This window comes from Myotis nattereri (assembly GCF_964212035.1).
Source record: "Myotis nattereri genome assembly, chromosome: 10".
Taxonomy (NCBI): domain Eukaryota; kingdom Metazoa; phylum Chordata; class Mammalia; order Chiroptera; family Vespertilionidae; genus Myotis; species Myotis nattereri.
In genome coordinates this window covers 59861956-59882022 of record NC_138085.1, presented here as the reverse complement: position 1 = coordinate 59882022, position 20067 = coordinate 59861956, and the positions used below count along the sequence as shown (strand labels likewise).

The window sequence follows — 20067 nt, the reverse complement described above, 5'->3', positions numbered from 1 at the left end:
TACCCACCTGGTCAGCCTCATGGGAACCTGCTCAGGACTGCAGCTCTCTTGGGATAGGCCAGGGTCTTTCTTTTAAATTTTAACTTTAAAACATTAGTGAGAACTCAGAACCACCTTTGCAAAGAAGACGTTTGGGGAAACTAAGAAGTTTGTTTGCTGTGGTATTTGGGAAAATCATTTAGCCACTTTGTTTGAGAAGCTGTCTAGAGTCTGGATTAGGTGGGCCAATAGAGGGTATGAGTTTTAGCTCACTCTGCTCGAATCTTCCAGAACGCTGCCTGCCACTGACTGGATAATGTGGAGTGGCTGATGTCAACTGCACTGGAGAGGTGTGAGTTTTCAATAAATGAACCTCTAATCCTTTTGGCTCAGATGCCTGTGGCATTAAAAGGCTTGTGATATCCTCTGGTTTCCCTTCAGATCATATACATCTTGTGCCTTTTACTAAAGATTTCCTTGGAGAGGAACAACTCTGAGTTTTTACCCAACTTTTTGAGTCCTTGCACTTGCAGGGCTTATTGAAAACCATTTTTTTAAAGGCTTGTTATATATTTGAGGGGGTGCCAAGCCTCACTTGGCATTGACACTCCCCACTCCCCAGGACCACGGACTGCATGTGGGAGTAGACAGACACCCCGCTGGAATTTCCATCACTGTTCTCCCGCAGGCGTTTTGAAATATAGCATTTTAGCAACTTGAACAATGGACAGAACCTGGCCTCAGGGACACAAGCTCCATAGGGCTCAGGTGCCCAAGAATTCAGCAATAGCTTTGTTTCCTGTTGTATGAATCGCAGGCCCATCACTGGCACCAGCAGGGACTCCGGCCCCACCCTTGGCTGGTGCCCCACTTGGCTGATTTCCCAGGCTGGGAATGCTCTTTGAGCTTTCAGCAGGTCTGCCTGGAGGGGTTTTGCTTGTGATTTCCTTCTGGCAAGTAGTGATTTTCCTGGGCACCAGAGGCATGCAGTCAAGTTTCAGTGACTCCCATATGTAATTTTGAATGGATGGAGGCCGGAGGGAGGGAATGAATGAGTACAGATGGGGAGGAGGCAAGCCGACTTCCTGCTTAGGAAATCTCTGCTCTCCAGTGGTGCTCCGTGTCCATGCGTGCGTGGTGGGATTGGGGGGTTGCCCTCTGCTTTCTCCCTTGGACTCTTCCTGGGTGATCATCCCATGGTCCAGCCATCACTGTGTTTTACCTCAGTTCACGCTTGTTTTAATAAGTGGACAGAGCATTAGCAATGTCATGAACACAGAACAGATCATTCAGAACGTGAGGAAGAGTGAGAAGAGGATGGTTTATATGAAACCTGAGCTGCTGAGCCTGAAGTGCCACCAGTGCCCTCTGATTGGGTCAAATGGAGAATCCCACCTGTGGATTCCAGGCGCTGCTCTCAGGCTGGGAAGATACAGATCCATGATCTCTCTCTCGGGGAGTTCATTGCTGTTTCCTCTTTCCTGTTTTGAACAGAAATTTTCTTTAATGTATTGTGTGAGTACAACATGTGGAACATATTCTTTGGCATCACATAAATATTTACTTAGTAGTTCAAACTGTCATGAAGCATTTATCTCACATGAACCTATTAGAGCCTGTTTTCCTTGTGGCAAATACAAAATAAAATGCACTGCTCCTTTGGTTTTCAGCACCTAGTTTTATTTATTTTTATTTTTTCCTTTTATTGATCTTGGTGTGTGTTGTGGGTGTGTGTAAGGGGGGGGGGGGCGTGCCAATAAGGCCATACAATCAAACCAGAGAAGTGTTGAGAGGGAAAGTTAACTCCTCAGAGGCTGCTGGGAAAGCTTCCGTGTGGCTCCTGTCAGGAGCGCCTCCCTCCCATCACTGTTGCCTGGAATGTCAGGGTAATTCCTTGCTTTCTTGGTGGAAGCTGTCTAGTAAGGACCAAGTCCAGAATAGCTGAGAATTAGTAATTGAGAGAGTGGCCATGGTCCATCCTGATGGCCAAGGGTCTATGCCCTGAATAGTGCCTGGCATCCAGTATCCACATAATGAACATTTTGGATGAAGATTATTTTATTCCCTTCAGAAATTCTCAAGGTGTACTTTTTCTTATGTTGTTTGAGTATATTTATCCTTTTCTCTTTTTTTATGCAAATACAAGCTATACACATGTCTTGGTTTTCTTTTCCCATGATTGTTTCTTGGTGGACTTAGCATATATGCTTTTGTAACCACTGCATTACATCCCATTGTGTGGGTGTCGCATGTATCAGTCAGTCCCCTTTAGCCTTTCCTCTAAGTCTCTAGATGAGAGCAGGGGCTGGCGTGTGGAGAAGCGGGTGAACAGCAGCGGGAGGAGACTTCCATACATGGAGTTAGGCACAAGTGGGACCCAGGCTACTCTACCATCCTTGGGAGGCAAGGGATTCTGGAACTGACATCTACTGTTCGTTGGCTGTGTGACTGACCTTCACCAAATTCATTATTTAACTTCTTGGAGTTTTGATTTTCTTTGTCTGTAAGTTGAGAGTAATACCACCTCATAGCATTAGAGGATGCGTATAAGTTACTTACATATCTCATGTATATGTAACAATACCTCATGGGTATGCAATAGTACCTCATGTATATCTAATAATATCTCATGAATATGCAATAACACCTCATGGGCATGCAGTCGTGCCTCATGTATATGTAGTAATAGCTCATGAGTATGTAACAGTATCTCATGTATATGGAACAGTACCTCATGTGTATGGAATAGCACTTCATGGATGTAAGATGCTTAGAATGGCATTCAGCACATGGCAAGGGCCCCACAAGTGGTAGTTGTTATTTTTCAGCTTCTGAAAAATATCCAAGGTTTGACAGCTAGTTAGACAAAAATACCAGGGTGATGGAATTGTTTTCTTCATGATGTGAAATGACCTGCCTTGAGGACTGGATTCATTACTTGCTTGGGTTAGCCTTCTGAGGAGGTCCCCATCCTTTCCTCAAACGAGTCACATTTCTTCCCCCGTTTGGCCTAGTGCTGAGTCAGCCCAGGCTTCCTGATAGTTCTCCAAATCTGGAGATGGAGTCTGTTTTTCTAAAGCCCCTCATGGTTGGGGTTGGGGGAGAGAATGCTGACTCTCTGCTTTACTCACAGTGGCAGATGTGGAACATCTGGAGGCAGCTGGGCCCCAGCAGGGTGGGGACAACAAGGGCTATCCGTAGGTTTTGCAGAGTGGGGTGCGGCTGTTTCACTCTTCCTCAGTAATGAGATGTCATGTTGCTCCAGGAAGAGAGAAAGAAGTTTACCAGCTTGGGGTTCAGGGAGAGCCATTACATTACCCCATCTTGACAGATAAGAAAAAACAGAGGCTCAAAGAGATTAAATGACTTGTTGGAGGACATAATGCAAGTTGGGGCAGACAGTCTCCTAACACTGAGTTCAACCATACTGACAGAAAGAAGTCAAAAAAGGGAAGTAAAAAACAATAAAGACGACCCCATAGCATACTTACTTGCTAGGGCCTGAACATCAAAAGTCAGTGACCGCCCTGCAGTGAGGAATGACAGTGGTGCTTAGGGGTGGCAGGTCATGCACATTGGTCAGTCTGGTGAAGGGTCTTGGGCAAGGTTGATGCCTGGATCTGGCAGTCTTCTTCCTAGACCCTGGAAGGAAGTTCTGGCATCCAGGGGTGCATTAGTCTAGGCCTATGAGAAATTCCCCGGTGGGTATTTCTAACCCAAAAGGCACCCAGAGAGCACTGAGATTAAGGGTGCCCTTGACCTCATGTGTTCAGTCTGTCCTTGCCAGCCATGAGCCCGGCTTCTGGCCTGAGCGGCGCCCTCCCTGTGGGAGCACACTGACTACCAGGGGGCAGCTCCTGCATTGAGCGTGTGCCCTCTGGTGGCCAGTGAGCATCATAGCGACCTGTCGTTCTGCCATTGGGCTGAAACTGGTTCTCCAACATCCCCCTAGGAGTTCCGGATTGCAAGAGGGCACAGGCCAGGCTAAGGGACCCCACTGGTGCACGATTGGGGTGGGGAGGGACCGCAGGAGGGCTCCAGGGTGTGTCCAGCCCGTCTTGCTCAGTCCTGATTGGCTGGACCCCAGCAGCAAGCTTACCTACCAGTTGGAGCATCTGACCCCTGATGGTTAGTGCACATCATAGCGAGCAGTTGAGCAGCCTTAGCATATCATTAGTATATTACGCTTTGATTGGTTGAACGGACTACTGGACACTTAGCATATTAGGCTTTTATTATATAGGATTGTGTCACATTCATGCTACTATTAATTCTCTGTCTCTCTCTTATATATGCACACACACAATTATGTCATATTCATACTACTAATTCTTTCTCTCTCTCACACACACCCACACACACGCGTGCGCACACATGCACACACGCACATGCACACATAATGCAACACCTTTATACCCAATGGGAGCTGCATTTTAATAGAGACCCTTCACAGCAGTGGGAAGTCTGAAGAGATCCATTTCTATGGGTGACTCCAGATCCCAGCAGAGTCATGCTGGGAGGCCAGGGAACCCTGTGGTTTCCCTCCTCACATGATCAGGCTGCTCCTTCTGTGTGTGGGGGTGATGGGCACAAAGGCACTCTGGCCAGACCCTTGGCTGCCTTGTGCAGAGGGATGCAGTATGGGGGTATTTTCACAGCCAGGGCCCCCACCCTTTTTTGTTGCCTGTCCTGCTGCTTTGCCCACAGCGGGTGGCCAGGGACCCGTTGGGAACATGAAGCTTTCTGTTTTCCCACATCTTTGACGTAAGACCTGACTTACGAAGTAGTCTGGGTGGGCAGAAGCAACAGAACCCTGTAGGGAAGTCCAGTCAGACCCTGACTTAGCAGGATTTATCCTTGACTCCCTGTCTCACCTTCCTCCTCCCCCATCCGGGTGTCAGCTCTCTTCTCCAAGAGGTCTTTAAAGGCAAATGGAGTTAAATTAGTTGGTTGCTGTATTTACCTATTAAATCAATGTAAGCACAGGTTGCTGGTCATCTCTGTAAAAAGTTAAGAGGTAAGGCCCTTGGGGACGACTATTAACCCCCCCCCCCCCAGACAGCAGTGCTCCCTAGACAAAACTAGATTGCACTCATCTCCATCTTAACTGAAAATACAGTTTTCCAGGATCAAATGACTAATACACTTGTGGGATTTGTAAATTAAATTGCATCTTAAATATACTGTTTAAATATACTCCTTGGCAAATCCTTCTGTGAAAGAATTGGAAGGATGCCTTTGACAAAGAGAATTCCCATCCTCTGGCCTGAGCTGCCAGGACTGGGTTTTTTGGTTTGTTTTTTGTAGGTCAGGTTAGCGGCTAGTAAGGGCTACTGGAAAGATTTGTGTGTTTTTTAAAATCACCACGTTTATTTTCCAGTTTATAAAAATAGTAGAATATTCTACATATAGTGAAAAGTATGAGGCAGAAATGAAAACCACCTATGATTGCACAATTGAGTGATGACTGCCACATTTCTGTACGTGCGTGCACACGCGTCTGTCAGTGTCTCTGTGAAAACAGAACTAGGTCTTCATGTGAGAATTTGGGCAGCTGGCCTCGGCCCCTAGGCTGTGGCAGGGGACGAGGGGGTGGCTTTCCACACCCAGAAGGAGGCCAGTGTCAGACTTGCTGAGACCATAAGCACCAGTTGAAAAGGGAAGGCAGGCAGGCTGGGGGCCGGGAGGCAGGGGCCAAGCAGACCGGCCTGTGTCACCCCTGTCTGGGCGTCCCCCCCGCCCCGAGGATGCGCTCCGGGCCCACACGCTCCTGTTTGCTGGGAGGCTGCTTCCCCTAAGAGCCCCGCTGGACGTGCACGGCCGCTCTTGCCTCTCCCCACTCAGTTTTATTGCCCTCCATCCCTGCCCTCTCTGGACGACAAGACGCCCTTGGTAGCCTTTGGCTCGCACACGTGGTCTCCACTGCAGGGCATCTGAGTTTCAAAGAGGCCCAGGAAGGGTGATGCCTTCCCCCCAGGATCGACACTGCTACGGTGGGATGAGTGGGGTTGGGGTATTAGAGGACACAGAGCCTCCCAGTGCATTTTAAGCTGTGCCATGGGGGCGAGCTTCCAGGGCCGGAACTAGTGGTAGGAGCCTGGCAGGGCCCAGAGCCTGCCTCCCCTGCCCTCGGAGAAGCCACAGGTGGCTGCTGTCTTCCGTGATGAGAGCCACTCGGAGGAGCGCTTCGGTCCTGGCTGGAGGGAGAGGGGGGGGCCCTCTGAGCAGCATGTGCACAGTGAGGCACTGGCTTCTCCCCTGCTCTCGGGGTTAGAACCCGGGCTCCACCTCTGCAGTGCTGTGCTAACAGGAGCAGGTCACTTACACTCTCTATTCCTCAGTTTGCACCACCTGCAAAATGCAGTGAATAGCAGTGCCCTTCACACAGAGTTACCACATGTGACACATGTAACATGCTTTGCTAGAGTAAGTCTTTGATAAGCGCTAGCTATTGCCATCCGTGTTTTCCTCGGCACAGCTGCCTTAACAAAGGACCATGACTGGGTGGCTTAAACAGCAGCGATCTCTCTCTCCCAGTTGTGGAGGCTAGAAGTCCGAGAACAAGATGCCAGCATGATTGGGTTCCTGCCTTGTAGGCGGCTACCATAGAAACTGTCTGCTTTCCTAGTGTTACACTCCCCTCTCCTCTGACCCTTGGGAAAAGGCTCTTCCTGTCCCAGCCTAGGTAAGAGGCAAGAGGCAAAACAGTCGGATTTAATAGGCAGCTACTTCTCTGAGCCAGGTGGCTGGGTGCAGAGGGAGGTCACACCGCTGACTCCACAGGGCTCCGTGGGTGGGCACTGTCACCCCCATGTACAGAGGGCCATGCCCACGGAGGGCCTGGGCAAGGGAACACTGGCTGTCCGCAGTCACACTGCTCAGAAGTTGCAGTAAGATTTGAACCCTGAGCCTTCTGACCCCACACCCTTACCACACCTAGCTGCTGTGGGAGGAGTGGATCAGCAACGCCTGGAGCCACTGGGGATTGGGATGGATACTCAGGGTGCAGCTGGTGTGGGAACCTGCACAGTTTGGGCCTTCCCACCCCGTGTGGTCTCGCTGGAGCTGAGCACTGAGGGTCCTCAGACCCCCGAATCCCTCCACCAGTGACAGCGGCCCCCCATGTTCCCTCCCACTTTCAGGCACCCGAGGATGGAGCAGCTGTCCCATAGGAGGCCACTTTCTAGCTGTGCTAACCCAGACTGTTCTCTTTCTGCTCTTTTCCTTCCCCAGCCCCTAAAGACAATGAAGAGCGCGTGTTCAGGGAGCGCATGCGGCCCAGGAAGCGGCAGGGGGCCGTCAGGCGCAGGGTCCACCAGGTCAACGGCCACAAGTTCATGGCCACCTACCTTCGGCAGCCCACCTACTGCTCCCACTGCAGGGATTTTATCTGGTAAGGCCCTCTCTCCTGGGATCTTCTAGTTATGCCTTCTCTGGGCCGACACGTTGGGAGATTACAAACTGAAAAAATTGCTGTGTGCTTTATTTCTTCTTGGTTTAATTGCAGAAGACTTTTCTAAAAAGCTAAGTGAGTGTTTGGTGCTTGGGAGAATGAATGGGAAGCCACTATGGTTCCTGGTGACTTTGTACTTAGGATCATATCATGTATCACATTTAAGGAGTGAAGATTTTATAACCAACAATGTACCGTGATTGTGGTTTCTTTAAAAAGAGTCTTTATCCTTAGAGAGACAAACGGGATTATTTACAAGTAAAATGATATGAATCTTGGATTTGTTTTAAAAACTACTGTGGGAGGAGGGGGAAAGGGGCTCAGGGTAGAGAAGAAACAGGAGCAGCCATGCATTGATCACTGTTGGAGCTGGGTGATGGGCCCGTGAGGGTCCTTCTCCTTACTTTTGTATATGTTTGAATTTCTCTGTAATAAAGTTAAAAAACACTCAACTGCCAATATTGCTAATACAAAGAGTTCTTAGTAACTGTTGTAACACTGGTGCTGCTAGGATCCTGAGGTTTCAGAGTGAGGGAGTAGCATTGGCTGAAGTACTCAGGGAAGGCTTCTTGGAGGAGGTGGCATTTCTCCTTTCATGATGACTAGGAGTTTGATAAGCAGAGATAGGTAAGTAGTAGGCCTGTTTGGGAGGTGGAAAGGGATCAGGAGCACTGGCCTTGGGGATTGGCGGGAGACTTAGTGACTACCTACCCCGTGCCAGATTCTCTCTCAGGCACTGGAAATATTTAGTTAAATCTTCCTGGTATCCTCTGAGCTATGCATTGTGAACCCCATTCCACTAACAACAATATTGAGGCTCAGAAATCAAAGCAAGACTAGCCTGCACTCCTCCAGCTGGGAAGTGTCAGAGGCCGGATCCCACCCCTGGTGAGCACAACGGAAAGCTCATGCTTTTCCTGAAGCCCCACCGGCCTTTCTGGCAACCTCTCTGAGCCTTTGAAGCTGACTGGAGCTTGCCAGCGTGCTTGGATCCGGCGGGGAAGAGTGAATGAGGCCCAATTGCAGCAGGAACCCAGCCGGGTAGCATTTGAATTGCACTCTGGAGGACGGGGTGTCCAGAGTGGCTCCTCTCATCCTCGTGGTGTTCCAGAACCTGTCGCCGAGGTTGGCATGGAGATCTGAGGTGACACAGCTCAGAGAAGACTCAACCCAGCGGAGGCAGAAATAGCACCCCGCTCCCACCCACAGACGGCCTCCTTCCCAGGGCTGCCTGGGCCCTCCGAGCTCCATTCTCTGTATCGTGTTTATGAATTGCATGTTCGGAGGGACGGAGGCTTTGAAAGCTGAGTCGTACAGATGCAGGTCTCCTCTGAGCCCATGGCCAGCACACTGAACTCCAGGTTTCCGGAGGTGCAGCCCGAATGCCTTCTGGCTCCCCCCGCCAGGCCAGGAGTTCCAGGGGGCTCCCTGACCAGTGGTTGTGGGTGCCCTGAGGTCAGGGCTCAGGCCAAGTTGATTGGCTTGTGTCCATGCTGACCCTAAACTGGCCCCGGGAGAGACTCTTCTGGCCATGAAAGGAACTTCTAATGTTGGCCTTCACCCAAATGGTACACTGAACTCCCAGTCCTGGCCACAGACTCACCTGTAATCCCTGCCGGCTTCTGGAACACCAGGAAAGTGCCTGCAGGATTGCCCACAAGGACGGGCTCGTATGACTTATCGAGGCCCGCAGGGAGCACTGGAGTCTGTGGCTTCCGAGCACTGTTGGTCCCACGGGGACGGCTGTTTGTGTAGGAAACCAAGTCTGTTCACTGACCAAACGTTGCACCCCTCGCCAGCGCTGGGGCTGCCCTCTGTGGCCTCTGAGGGAGTCGTTTTAGGGCTGCCTGCGAGTGGGAGGGAGATTGCACGGCTAGATACACCAAGTGTGCATGGTGCTTTGTGGGTGGTGGCCAGCAGGCGGTGGCTTGGTGTACTTGGTGATGTTACTTACAGGGTTGTGTTCTTCTTTCCAGGGGTGTCATAGGAAAGCAGGGATACCAATGTCAAGGTAAGAGGTGCTGTATGAACTAAATCCCCGGGGGCCCATGTTCCCATCCCGATCACTAATGCTACTAATGTTCGTGGGAGATGTGTGCTGGGTTTGATGGCATTGAACTCTCCACAGTTTCCAGTCCTGCACCCTCTTGGGAAGCAGGACCCTGTTTACTTTGTCGCTGCCTGGCCATTGCTCCTCCATGCACATGTGGGAGTAGATGTATCTCTGGGGGCCCCAGGGGTCGAGCCGGTCTGCAAGTAGCACTCCCATCTTTCCTAGGGAGACACCTGCGTCAGTTAGAGGCCCCTCGAAGGTCCGCCCTGGGCACCACACCAGGTTCTCTGTATCCCATCAGCTCCCTTACTCTCTCATCCCCTGGGGACGCTCCCTCCCCTGCCTGTTTTATGCAGCATCCCCGATGGTCCTGGCCGATTCTCTTTTTTGCCTCTGCTCTGGAATCGTTAGCTCTTACACATTGAAAACGCACTCAAAGTTATTGAAGTTTCTGTTTGCAGTTAATTGACTACAAATGCAAGGTTAAGTGGTCCAGAATTGAAGGGTGGGCACGTGATGTGGTCATGTGGAGGGTTCTCTGTGGTTTGGTCTGGGAGGCCATTCCATCTCCCGACCGAGCCACTGGTTGGCTTGGGTCTCACGCCTGGGGACTTGGGCAGGTCCTTTTGGGCATCGCTGTGTGTGCAAACAGTTACTGGCCTCTTCAGCCCCTCACTGCCCACTGAAGACAGAGCTACAGACCACTTCTGTGGAGGTAGTCAGTTGAATGGAAATGTTTATGCTTGGCATGTAAAGACACAACCAGATCAGAAGCTTAAGAACTTCTGTACCACAAAACACGCATTCTCCCGCTGCGTTCCTCCTAACACACCAGCCAGCCCTGACGCGGTCCTGAGATGAGCAAGACGCTGTCCTGTCTCTGATAGACGGACTGCGTGGAAGGGAAACGGTTCCCTGGCCTGGGCACATAGAAGTGAGAAACCTGACGGGTCCTCCTGGAACTGGAGAAAACCGCTGAAGCCCTTTGTATATAAATGGTCCATTCTTCCCCAGGGCATGTGGGAAACTGGGATGGCTGGGATGGCGGAGGGCTTTGAAACCACTGCTCAAAGGGCTTCGGGTAGGGTGTTACGCTAAGACCCGGTGACGGAAGGGGCATGGCTCCCCTCATCCCTTCGCCAAAGCCCGATTAAATCATGGGGTGGAACCTTCCTTCCCCCACTTGTCGCTCAGCCTCCCCATGTCTCGCTGTTTGCAGTGTGCACTTGCGTGGTCCACAAGCGATGCCATGAGCTCATCATCACGAAGTGTGCTGGATTAAAGAAACAGGAAACTCCCGACGAGGTAAATATTTGCAGCGTTGAAGTCCCGGGCTTTCTTCGCTGCCATCTCTGCCCTCTACCGCCCCCTCCGCGGTCCCCAAGTAAAGCCTTATCTCTCCGAGATCCCATTGCTTTCTTCCTTGTGTTGATCAGAAAGGAGGGGAGTTGTCCACCGCCTTCCGGCATGAGGCACAGCCCGCAGAATGCGCGTGGACCAGAGTCGGATTTACGTCTGTGGAGACTGTGCCAAGAGCTGTGTGATCCCAGAGCGAAAGCCCCTGAGGAAAACATGTATTCTTTTATGCCATTATCTCATGGGAACAGTGAAGCGGCTAACTGACGTGCCAGTGGCCCCACACGCTCATAAACAGTGAGGGAGAGCGTCAACATAGGAGCAGGAGCTTATCTTTATGAGGTGATGGGGGAATGGAGTGGGATTAGCAAACCCCAGAAACACGCCGGAGGCGGAAGTAGCCTCAGTAACAACAATAGCCGACATTCGCTGGGAACTGACCGTGCCCTGATGTAAGCACTTGATCATCTATCATCTGGCCCCATAACAGCCTCAGTGTGATGGTTGTTATCATGTTCATTTACGACAAAGAGAATAGAAGCCAAGAGGTCAAGTTAACTTGCCTCAAGGCACACAGCTGGTGCGGGAAGGAGCCATGGTCAGACCCAGGAGTCTGCTCCAGAGCCTGAGCCCCTGACCACTGCACTATGTTGTCTCTTCATCTTACAGGCGAGTGTCAGATTGACTATTAGGGAAGTTGCTGATGGTAAAGAAGCAAGAGAATTCAATAGCAAAGCTGGGTTTCTCCTAACTGACCGTTTGGGAGAAGACTGAATGTCAGTATACTAGAGGGGTTATCTATACTCACGGTAGTTGATTTCAAAGCCGTGTTTTAATTCTCTGTGAAATAAATACTGCATCATCACAGGCCATTAGAATTATAATCAGATGGATCTGTGATCTGGTTTCCAAAGGAGTGACTCTCAGAGTCACACACAGAGCGGCAGCAAACGGGCTGAAGGCATCAGGAGCAAAGGCCCTGGGGCAGGAGAGAGGCTTTCTTCACCTCCTTTCTCAGGGCAGCTTTCAGAGCCACACTAGGGCCTGCCACCTGCAATGACCATGCCTTCTGGAAAGTTCTGTAGAAGGTCCAGTGATTAACTCTCCAGGCTGCACAGGAGCTTGGCCGTGACCCTGTGTTTTGCCATCCCTGCAGGTGGGCTCCCAGCGGTTCAGCGTCAACATGCCCCACAAGTTCAGTATCCACAACTACAAGGTCCCCACCTTCTGCGACCACTGTGGGTCCCTGCTCTGGGGCCTCTTGCGGCAGGGGCTGCAGTGTAAAGGTAAGGAGCTCCGTGCCTGCCCTCGACCCCCTGCCCCCGCGGGCCCCTGTTGTCTCCTCTTTTTAAAAATATTTGTTTGTTCTCATAGCCTCAAAGGCCAGTTCTAGGTTTGGTGGGAGGTCTGGGCACAAGCTCTTGTCAAGCCCCGTTAACTACTGTGCCATTTTGTTAAGCAGCCGCTGTGCGGACACCACACTGCCAAGGGAACGCCACCTCCACCCGGGACCGTGGGGAGGAAGGCACACCCTCACCTCTTAGGATAGTTAACAAGCTGGGGAGACAAGATGAGCCTGTAGAAGCATAGAAGTAATTTAAGGAAAAGATACATTGGAGCAGAAGGGAACAAATATTTTTGGAGTTAGGCACCGAGATGATTGATAGATATTTTCCTGTCACAATCCGTGGTTCAGAGCCCACTCTTAGAAGGAGCCGTGCTAGAAGCTGTCACCTAAGACACTGTATTCATCCTTCATCGGCTGGTGATGGGGGTGCCATTTCCCATGTCCCCGGGGAGGGAGCTGCGGCTCAGAGACTAGCTAACTAGTTCTTGTTACACAGCTTGGTAGCTCAAGTGGGGTTTGAGCTTTGACTCTTGAACTTTCCTCTATTTCCTGCTGATCTGCCCGTGAGTTATCTTCTGCACAGATGGGCATGCTAAGTGACACGGGTAATAGCACAGAATATGGGACCATGAGAACCATCTGGGGGCCCAAGTAGAGTGTCCAGTTCCATAAGCTGGTCCAGTCCGCTCACAGAGTTGGACAGCCATGAACTATGAGGCCGGAATATTGCATGGCTGTTCTTTAAAGGCAATGTTGTACTGAATACATGATTAATAAAGCCCCATTGTGGACAAATGAGAAAAAGAGTAACGTATAAGAAGGAAAACAGGCCATGACCAACTTGGTCATTAAAGGGTCTCAGTGGGAAACTGCCAGGATTGGAAATGAGGCAATGTCTTCAGTGAAGAATAGAGACGAGGCGAATAACTTAAGTGACACCGAGGAGTAATTTATTGGGTGTGGTGACCCGGCCCAGCTGGGAGGACAGCGACATCATTGCCGAGATAGGGAGTACAGGAGAGGCAACCGAGCTGGAGGCCAGTATGTGGAGTTGAGCTAGGGACATGCTACCTCCATGTGCCTGTGGGAAATTTACATGGAGCTGTCCAACTTCTGGGCATTCTCATTTAAATCCGGGGGAGAAGTTTAGACCAAGCATTTCGATATCTAAGTAGTAGTTAAAGCGATAGAGTAGATGCCATCCCCAGGAGAAGTGCTTTGAGTGTGAAGAGAGAGGCTAGCACCTTGGGGTTTCGAGGAAGAAGGATGAGCCAGCAAAAGCCACAGGGGGAAGGACCTCAGAGGCAGGAGGAAAGGTATGGAGAAATGGCCTTGTGGAAGCCAAAAAGTAGAGAGCATTGAACAATTAAGAAGGAAGCAACGGGTGGTGCCAAGAGGTTATTTAAGGCAGGGAGTGCAATGTGGGGTTGTATTGAACAACGAAGTGGTCATAGTGACTTCAGCAGGAGCTGTCTCAGTGGGATGGTGAAGATGGAGCCCAAATGCAGAGGTGAATAGAGGATGGAGGGTGTAGTGTTTTCAGAATGTCTTGTATAATTAGGGAAAAGACGGTGGGACAGGAGAGATTAATGAGCCAGGAGGGAGAGGGGACCATTGCTACATCAGGGGCAGAGGAGGGGTGGGCCTCCTCCCAGATGGAGGGAATGCCTCAGGGGGCGGCCTGGGTACAGATAGGCTTGCTGTGTCCGGGATAGGAGTCCAAGAGGAGTGAGGGGGCAAAATGCTCATCGATGCCCTGAATCTGTTGAGGGCGTTGCAATGAGCGTTCCCTTATTTTCTGAAGTAGATCCTTTTTGAAGTCGAGGTGAGAAGTAGGGGTGTGGAAGGCATGAGGAGGGTGGCGAAGGCTGGAGATGGCCGTGGTGGGGACTGAGGAGGACTGGACCCAGGACAGGAGGAATTGCTGACTGTTGCCCATTTGGTGACCTGTGTGAGATTCCCAGACATTCCTGGCTCCCTTTCTCGGATTCTAGCACCCAGCCCTGAGAGAAACAGAGCCTGCTGGCATCCTTCTAACATTCAATGGCATTATGACAAAGGAAGAGTAAGAAGAGAATGGACAGTAATCTTGAATATTTTTAGCAGAGGAGTGCTGAATTTTTGGAGAGTTGAGTAGAGTTGCTGGGAAGCACCGAGCCTGCTTTGAATGGGACTCCGATGAGGCCATGTCTGGGTTTTAGTAAATACATTAATTATTGATCTATCTAGGGAATTCAGATGGAGATCCAATCATCTCATAAATACTGATATTTTAAGAAAGCAACCCAGACACCCGGACGTCGTTGCTAGGCTGTGGGTCCCTGGATGACCATGTAAGAGGACATGGCCCAGAGACGGTGTATTCAGCTCTGTTGGCAGGAAATACTCTCAAGCAAAGAATGGGAGAATGAAGCTGCCTAGAGCAAGGGTACCTGTTTCCTGGAGCCCAGAGGACTGTGAGGGAGTCAGACCACAGGGAGACTAGAAGGCAAAGGCTGTTCAGAATGTAGGGCCTCCAGCAAAAGTTCACAGATCTTCCCTCTCCTATTCTTCTGTTATCCTGACTAGGCCATTTCCCCTTGCTCCTTTCCTACTCCTGTGACCCTCCCCTCCCCTCCCCTCCCCACCCCTCCCCTCCCCTCCCCTCCCTTTCCCTCCTCTCCTCTCCCCTCTCAATAGACTTTATTTTTAGACTGGTTCTAGCTTCGCAGCAGAAGGTACAGAGATTTTGCATATACTTCCTGCCTCCACATACACTGGTCTCCCCACCATCAACATCCCCATCTGAGTGGTACATTCATGACAATTGCTGAACCTACATTGGTACATCGTGACCATCCAGTGTCCACAGTTTGCATTGGGGATCAATGGATGGGCAGTCAGCTTTGGCAAATGTATAATGATGTGTATCCACCCTTCTAGTAGCTCCCACAGAGGAGTTTCACTGTCCCCACTTCCCTTGTTTTCTTCTCTCTTTTGATCCTTTTTCAACCTCAAGTCTTTCTGCCCCTGCAGACCCCTTCCTATGGGGAGGCTTATGACCAGAAGAGGCCAGCAGGGGCCCCTCTTGCCTGGGTCTAAGAGAAATAAATAAAGACTTGGTGACCGCCATCATGCATGGCAGGTCGCCAGAGATTCAGCCAGCATTTCCATCTGAGCAGTGCTGGGAGCAGGCAGCTGGCCAGTCATGGTCTCTGGAAAGCTTTGGATGGCATTTCCAGTGTGGTCAGGGCTCCCTGTTCCCCGTCTGGTGACAACTGGAGCCCAGGTGACCTGGCGGAGCTACGCCTCTACCCTCCCTTTCTCGTCTTCTGCCCAGGACTCTGCAGTCCGTCACTGCCAACTTCCCTGGCACAATTAGACAGTTTCCTGGTAATAATTGTTTATTCTCTATCTCCAAGAATGGCATGGCTGACTATAACCTGTTGTGAAATCAAACCATTGCCGTGGCCCACCCCGAAGGGCCAAATCACCCCAACACAAAGACACTTCTGCGGGCACCATAGGCCTGCCCGTCTCCTCAGGCGTGGCTCTGTCATTGTTCTCAGAACCTTGTCTGCTTGCTTTGGAAGAAGTCCCAGCAGGCTGACCCACCTCGTTGCAATCCTAGCTTTAGTCTCAGCTATGAAAAGGGTGGAAACATGGAAACCAAAATGAATGAAGGCCAGGATGACCCTGCTGCTGCTGAAGCACCACCCAGCGCATAGTAGGAGCTCAACAAATATGTGTTGAAAAATTGGGTAGTGGTAGAATAATGATTTCCCTTTCAAGAGAGTCCCAGCAAGGCTGCTATGTTTCTTCCCAGCTCAGCCATCATGCAAAACCAGCTGAAAATGAACACCAAGAAAGAGAAGCCTTACGGGCAGCCCAGGCCGATAAGTGGCAGCCCAGCAATAGTGAGGGGGGGGGGAGGGGGGCATTGGGGTGCTTTGTTCAGCCCACATTACAGGTTTCTTTTGGTTCCAAGTGGCACGTCCACTTTTTCCTACTGGTCTGCAGCCTCCAGCATCACCCTCCTGCCTCCAGGAGCCCCATGTGGCTGCCCGAATCATCTCAAGTTCCCCAGCCTCAGCCAGCTTTGCCCTCTTGTTTCCAGACTTTTTTTAAAAGCACTTTCAAAGTCGGTCTCATGTCATCCATTTTAACTGACATGTCATTGGCATTTTTTAACCTATTAAGACAACTACACAGCTTGCCCAGAAAATAACAGTTTTTAAAAATAAAAAAGAAGTCTTCAAAGACAATTTCTATTTTGCTGACCTGCCAACCCAGGCTAATTGTTTTGTTAGGACAGACAAGTCTAGATTTTCAACACCAGAGGGTGCCAGTGGTTAAATTATGCACACAAGCTGCCCTTAGCAATGATCTCAATGCCCATCCTTTCTGTTGCCCAATAAAAAGAAAGCATGGAACGTTGGGGGGTTGGTGGGCAGGTGCAGGTAAAGTGGACTGAGTGTCAAGTGTAGCTGCTGCTAAGGGGAGTAGGGCAGAACAATTAGAACAGGGTGCTGTTTGTTGCCTGGGGTACATGCTGGGTCTGGATTTTCAGACATCAATTAATGGAGTCAGCACCATGGCCAGGCTGTGTGGAGCCTTCTCGTTTGCCTGTATTTTCTGAGAAAGCCCCCTCCCACCAACCCCCTCATCCCCACTCCTCTGCCTGTGCTCTGTGGGCATCTTCAGCTCCGCAGCTCCGTGGGACTCTTGAAGCCTGGGTTGGGTGCTGGGAGGCCGTATCTGAGCAGTCCCTCCCTCGAAGCCAGTGACCAAGCTATGCAAGGCCAGCAGGAGGTCTGGCCATCCTGCCTGATTTCATTCCAGAAAGAGGGGTGTGTGTGTGTGTGTGTGTGTGTGTGTGTGTGTGTGAGAGAGAGAGAGAGAGAGAGAGAGAGAGAGAGAGAGAGAGAGACTAAGTTTTAGAGCAGTTTTAGATTCACAGCAAAATTAAATGGAAGGCATAGAAACTTCTTCTTATACTCCCAGCCCCACACACATACAGCCTCCCCCACCATCAACATCCCCCACCAGAGTGGTACACTTGTTACAGTTGATGAACCTACACCGGCATGTCATTATCACTCCACTTACTCCATTTACATTAGGGTTCACTGTTGGTGCTGTACATTGCACGAGTTTGGACAAATGTATAATGACGTGAATCCACCATTATAAATCAGACAGAGTAGTTTCACTGCCCTAAAATCCTCTGAGCTGCACCTGTTCATCCCTGCCTCCCCCTAACCCTTGGCAGCCACTGACCTTCTTACTGTCTCTATAGTTTTACTTTTCCAGAATGTCACATCACTGGAATCATAGAATGTATAAAATATGTTGGTTTCTTTCGCTTAGAAACATGCATTTAAGCTTCCCTCGTCTTTTCATGGTTTAATAGCTAATTTATTTTTAGTGCTGAATAGTATTCCTTATATGAATTTACCAGTTTATTTATTCATTGACCTACTGAAGGGCATTTAGGTTGCTTACAAGTTTTGGCAATTATAAATAAAACTGCTGTAAACATTCCAATGTGTGCAGGTTTTTGTGTGAAAATAAGTTTTCAACTCACTTGGGTAAATAGCAGGAGTGTGATGCTGGATGGAATACTAAGAGTATGTTAGGTTTTATTTTTTAATTTTTTAAAAAACATATTTTTATTGATTTCAGAGAGAAAGGGAGAGGGAGAGATACAAACATCAATGATGAGAGAGAATCATTGATTGGCTGCTTCCTGCACACCCCCTACCGGGGATCAAGCCTGCAACCTGGGCATGTGCCCTGACCAGGACTCGAACCATGGCCTTCTGGTTCATAGGTTGATGCTCTACCACTGAGCCATGCGGGCCGGGCTGAGAGTATGTTTGGTTTTCTATGACACTACCAAATTGTCTTCCGAAGTGGCTACACCATTCCATTCCCCGCAGCACTGAATGAGAGTTCCTATTGCTCCACATCCTCACCAGCGTTTGGTGTTGTCAGTGTTTTGAATTTTGGCCATTCTAATAGTTGTGTAGTGGTACCTCATTTTAATTTGCAATTTCCTAATGACATATGAACATCTTCTCATGTGCTTTTATAGCATCTGTATATTTTATTAGATGAGGTTTCTGCTCAGGTCTTTTGCCCATTTTTTTTCAGTTGGCTTGTTTATTTCCTAGTTGTTGACTTTTGAAAGTTATTTGCCTGTTGTGGATAAATAGTTCTTTATGAGCATTAAGCATAATGTTAGTTTTTGGTTTTTGTAGATGTGATTTTTCAAGTTGAGAAAGTTCTCCTCTATTTCTTGGTTGCTGAGAGTTCGTCATGAATGGGTGTTTGATCTTATCAAATGCTCTTTTCTGCATCTATTGATAGGATTATGTGATTTTCATCTTTTGCCTGTTAATGTGATGGGTTACGTTAATTGATTTTCAAATGTTGAATTAGCCTTGTGTACCTGGGACAAATCCCATCGGATCATAATACATTATTGGATTCAATCTGCTAAGACTTTGTTGAGGGTTTTTACCATTATGTAGAGGAAAGAATCTCAGAACTTAAAGATATGTCAATAGAAACTTCCAAACAGAAAAAGACAAAAGGCTGAAAAAAGGTCCTTTGTCATTATGTAATGCCCTTTAGAATCCCTAATCACTTTCCTTGTTCAGAAGCTTTCTTTGTGTGAAATTACTATAGCTGCTCCTTATTTTTTTTTAAAATTAGTGTTAGCATGGTATATCTTTATTTCTATCTTTAGTTTTAATCTGTATGTGTATTATAATTCAAGTGCATTTCTTGTAGACAACACATAGTTGGGTCTTACTTTTTGATCCTTTCTGACAAGCTCTTTTAATTGGTATATTTGGACCAGTGAGGTTTAAAGTGATTACTGATATAGTTGAATTAAGAACCACGGTTTTGCTACTGTTTTTTATTTAATGCCCCTTTTCTTTGTCCCTGTTTTTGTCTTTCATTCTTTCTGCCTTTTGTGGTTTTAATTGAACATGTTATAAGATTCCATTTTCTCTTAGCGTATCAGTTATTCTTTTTTACTTATTTTAGTGGCTGCCCTAGAGTTTGCAATATGCATTTACAATCCATTCCACTTTCAAATAACACTCTATTGCTTCATGGGTAGTGCAAATAGCTTATAATAACAAAATAATCCTAATGCTTTCCTCCCACTTCATGAATTATTGCTGTCATTCACTTCACTTATACATAAGCATATATATTTATGTGCATGATATGTATAAGCACCATAATCAAATACATTGCTGCTATTATTTTTAAAACTGTTATCTATTTGATCAATTAAGAATAAGAAAAAAAATTTTATTTTAATGTCACTTATTCCTTCTTTGATGCTCTCCCTTTCTTTATGTAGATCTGAGTGTCTGACCTACATCATTTTTCTTCTCGCTGAAGAACTTCTTTTTAACATTTCCTGCAAGGCAGGTCTACTGTCAACAAATTCCCCATAATTTTGTCCAAGAAAGTCTTTATTTCTCCTTCATTTTTGAAAGATAATTTCACAGGGCACAAAATTCTATGTTGCTGTTTTCTCTCAATACTTTAAGTATTTCTCTTCACTCTCTTCTTGCTTGCATGGCTTCTGAGAAGCAGGGTGTACTTTTGATCTTCACTCCTCTATAGGTAAGGTGTTATTTCCTTCCGGCTTCTTTCACAATTATTTTTCTTTATCTTTGATTTTCTGCAGTTCATGTATGTTATGCCTAAGCGTAGTTTGTTGTTGGTCTCTTATTTTTGTTTTGGTAATTTATCCTACCTGGTATTCTTGGAGATTCCTGGATCTATGCTTTGGTGTCTGACATTAATTCAAGGACATTTTCAGTCATTTTTGCTTCAGATATTTCTTCTCTCTTTTCGTTCTACTATTCC

At 48.5% G+C, this 20067-nt stretch overlaps 1 protein-coding gene across 2 annotated transcripts in view; it reads left to right on the top strand.

Annotated features, from left to right (window-relative positions):
* The window catches only part of PRKCE (protein kinase C epsilon), a 444584-nt gene that overhangs the window by 275966 nt on the left and 148551 nt on the right, over nucleotides 1–20067 (top strand). For both annotated transcript variants that reach the window (XM_081100552.1, XM_081100553.1), the window contains 4 exons: nucleotides 7213–7372; nucleotides 9409–9443; nucleotides 10705–10790; nucleotides 11998–12127. In XM_081100552.1, coding sequence (XP_080956678.1) covers nucleotides 7213–7372; nucleotides 9409–9443; nucleotides 10705–10790; nucleotides 11998–12127 — 411 coding nt within the window. The remainder of the gene's footprint in view (nucleotides 1–7212; nucleotides 7373–9408; nucleotides 9444–10704; nucleotides 10791–11997; nucleotides 12128–20067) is intronic.